Consider the following 2,418-nt stretch of genomic DNA (forward strand, 5'->3'; position numbering starts at 1 on the left):
ACCTAACAGTACCACCATGAGCAAGCACTTGGCGACGGCGGCAAGGAAAAACTGACTTTTAAGAGGCAGAAACCTCGGACAGACCCCGGCTCTAGGTCTGTGGTCGTCTGCCTCGACCAGTTCTGGATGTCCTTTTAATGTGTGTGTGTGTGTATGTGTGTGTGTGTGTGTGTTAACAGGCTGCAGTGTGGAGGAAGCTCTGGAAGCTGCCTCGCTGCATCCAGCTCAGCTCCTGGGTATCAGCCACAAGAAGGGAAACCTGGACTACGGCTCAGACGCAGGTCAGGGTTTACTCAGTCATCACACCTGCAGCGCACACAAACAGTTAACATTAATTATATTAATGATGTGTCTGCCGCAGACCTCGTGTTGCTCGATGACGGCCTCAACGTCAAAGCCACGTATATCTCTGGACACGAGGTTTGGCGGAGAGGACCATAGAAGGAGAAGAAACCAGACAGCTGGGACCCGCGGTGCCTTCAGATGAATGTTTTAATTCATCAGAACACAATGTTAACAGCCAGTGCTTTGATTCCTCTTTAAAAATCAGTATTTTTCTAATTAAATCAAGTATCAGCAATCTGAGTCTCTTATTGACTCTTATTGAGGATTATTCTGGGTGTCTTGATGTTTCATAGATGACATATTAATGGATTTATGAATGATTGCTGTAAACACAGGTTGTTATTAGGCTGCGTTCAGATGCTTTACAGTTTACTGTAATCACATTTATATTGATGTTTTGGTATTAAACCGGATAAATCAACTTTCAGAGACATGATTGTTTCTCTTCTGAGCAATAACATTTACTGTTGTATTATCTGTTGTTTTGGTGGATTTCTGTTCACGCTGTCTGTGCTGTATTTATCAAACCAGTGTTTTTATTACAGTTTAAATGTAATAAGTCATAAATGAGTGGAAATTACTGCCATGTGCAACAGCCAACAACTAGAAGGTTATTTATTTTATAACATCTTAATCTGAATACAATGCACTATTTCCCTCTGAATTTACCTATAATGGAAATACTAACGTAACAAACGTCTCATAAAGCACAATATTTGATGATTTTCACTGACAATCCCTGCTGCTTTTCTTGGGCAACTAACGTTAGCTGCACACGCTAACGACGTTTAACATTACTGTTGGTGAGAGTTAGCTTCTTTTACCAACAAGTCCATCTGGAAACTCAGTAAATCACCTCGGTACCTCGGAGGTTGTGTTGTCACTGAGAGGCTGCTGAGCCCCGTTCGGTTGCACGCTAACTGCAGCTACATTAGCAGTTAGCTAACGGTAGCTACGTTAGCTGTTAAGGCAGAGCAGCCTGAAGACGGAGAGGCGACCAGACGATATTTATTATGATCCAGTTTCACCCAAATCACTGATAAAGTTGTGTTTTTGTACAGTTATCAGTCCCAAAGTTTATCATTTTTGTGCTCAATGTGGATTATAGAAACTCTTAAAATAATGTCCTTTTTCTCATCACATTGGTAGAAATTGGCTTCCATAGACGACCTAAAACCACAGATCTCCTCTTTTACTGTCATTCACTCTTTTGGGAAGTAAATAAAATCATAAACTCTGTTTATTTTATTGTTTAATGGTTAAACAATGGTTTAACGGTTTATGGTTTCTCCCAAAAAGGGGCGTGGTCGTTCTGAAGACAAGCAAGTGACGTGTGCTCATTGACAGTATAAAAGCTGTGCTCCTTCGTCAGAAAACCGTTATTACAAAAACTTGCAAAAAACAACTAAAGTGACAGTTTATAACCGCCATATAACAGGATAAAAGGTAGGTTATAATAACTAAAAGTACTAAGAGTTATATCTGTATAAACGGTTAGAATCAAATATTTAATAAGACTATTAAACAAAAAATCCACAAATAAAAACCCTCATAGATACTTTAATTAATTTATAAGTAAATTAAATAGTGTTTAAGAAACATTTGTGAATTATTTATGCTGAATTAACACCGAATATCCAGTGATTTTTTTTAAAGTTCTGAGATAGTGAGATAGAGTAAAACCAGCAATATTTTATTTTTTCTGTAGGTAAAGTGGCGCTTGGTGTATTAAAGCAGCAATGATTCATAAAAGCAACTTAAATTCATTGTTTTATAATATGCACACTCTGTAAACCAGAGGAATTACTGCTGGATTTATAATGGAGTTTGGTGGGGGGAGCTGGACCGACATGAACCGGCCGTTTATCTTTCATCCTCCCGGACCGTAATGGAGGAAAGAAGATACTCATCTTGACCGGATAAGAGGTCGATACGTCCCGGCTGATGCCCGGTGTCCTGTCCTGAAAATGTCCCCGGAGGAAGGGAACCCTCCGCGGCGGAGAGCTGGAGGAGAAGCGCACCAAGCCGGCGACAGTTAGCCCGGCATGAGGAGGAAGACCGTCAGAATAAAAG

The 2,418-nt window shown here is 40.2% G+C and overlaps 1 protein-coding gene across 1 annotated transcript in view; it reads left to right on the forward strand.

Moving 5' to 3' along the window:
• The window catches only part of amdhd2 (amidohydrolase domain containing 2), a 7,855-nt gene extending 7,083 nt beyond the window's left edge, over positions 1-772 (forward strand). Inside the window, exons 11-12 of the mRNA XM_035655351.1 lie at positions 180-281; positions 362-772. Of these exons, the coding sequence (XP_035511244.1) occupies positions 180-281; positions 362-441 (182 nt within the window). The 3' untranslated portion in view covers positions 442-772. The remainder of the gene's footprint in view (positions 1-179; positions 282-361) is intronic.
• Positions 773-2,418: the final 1,646 nt, after the last annotated feature.

The sequence above is a fragment of the Morone saxatilis genome, unplaced genomic scaffold (assembly GCF_004916995.1).
Source record: "Morone saxatilis isolate NCDOM2014 unplaced genomic scaffold, NCSU_SB_2.0 Contig14, whole genome shotgun sequence".
NCBI lineage: Eukaryota > Metazoa > Chordata > Actinopteri > Moronidae > Morone > Morone saxatilis.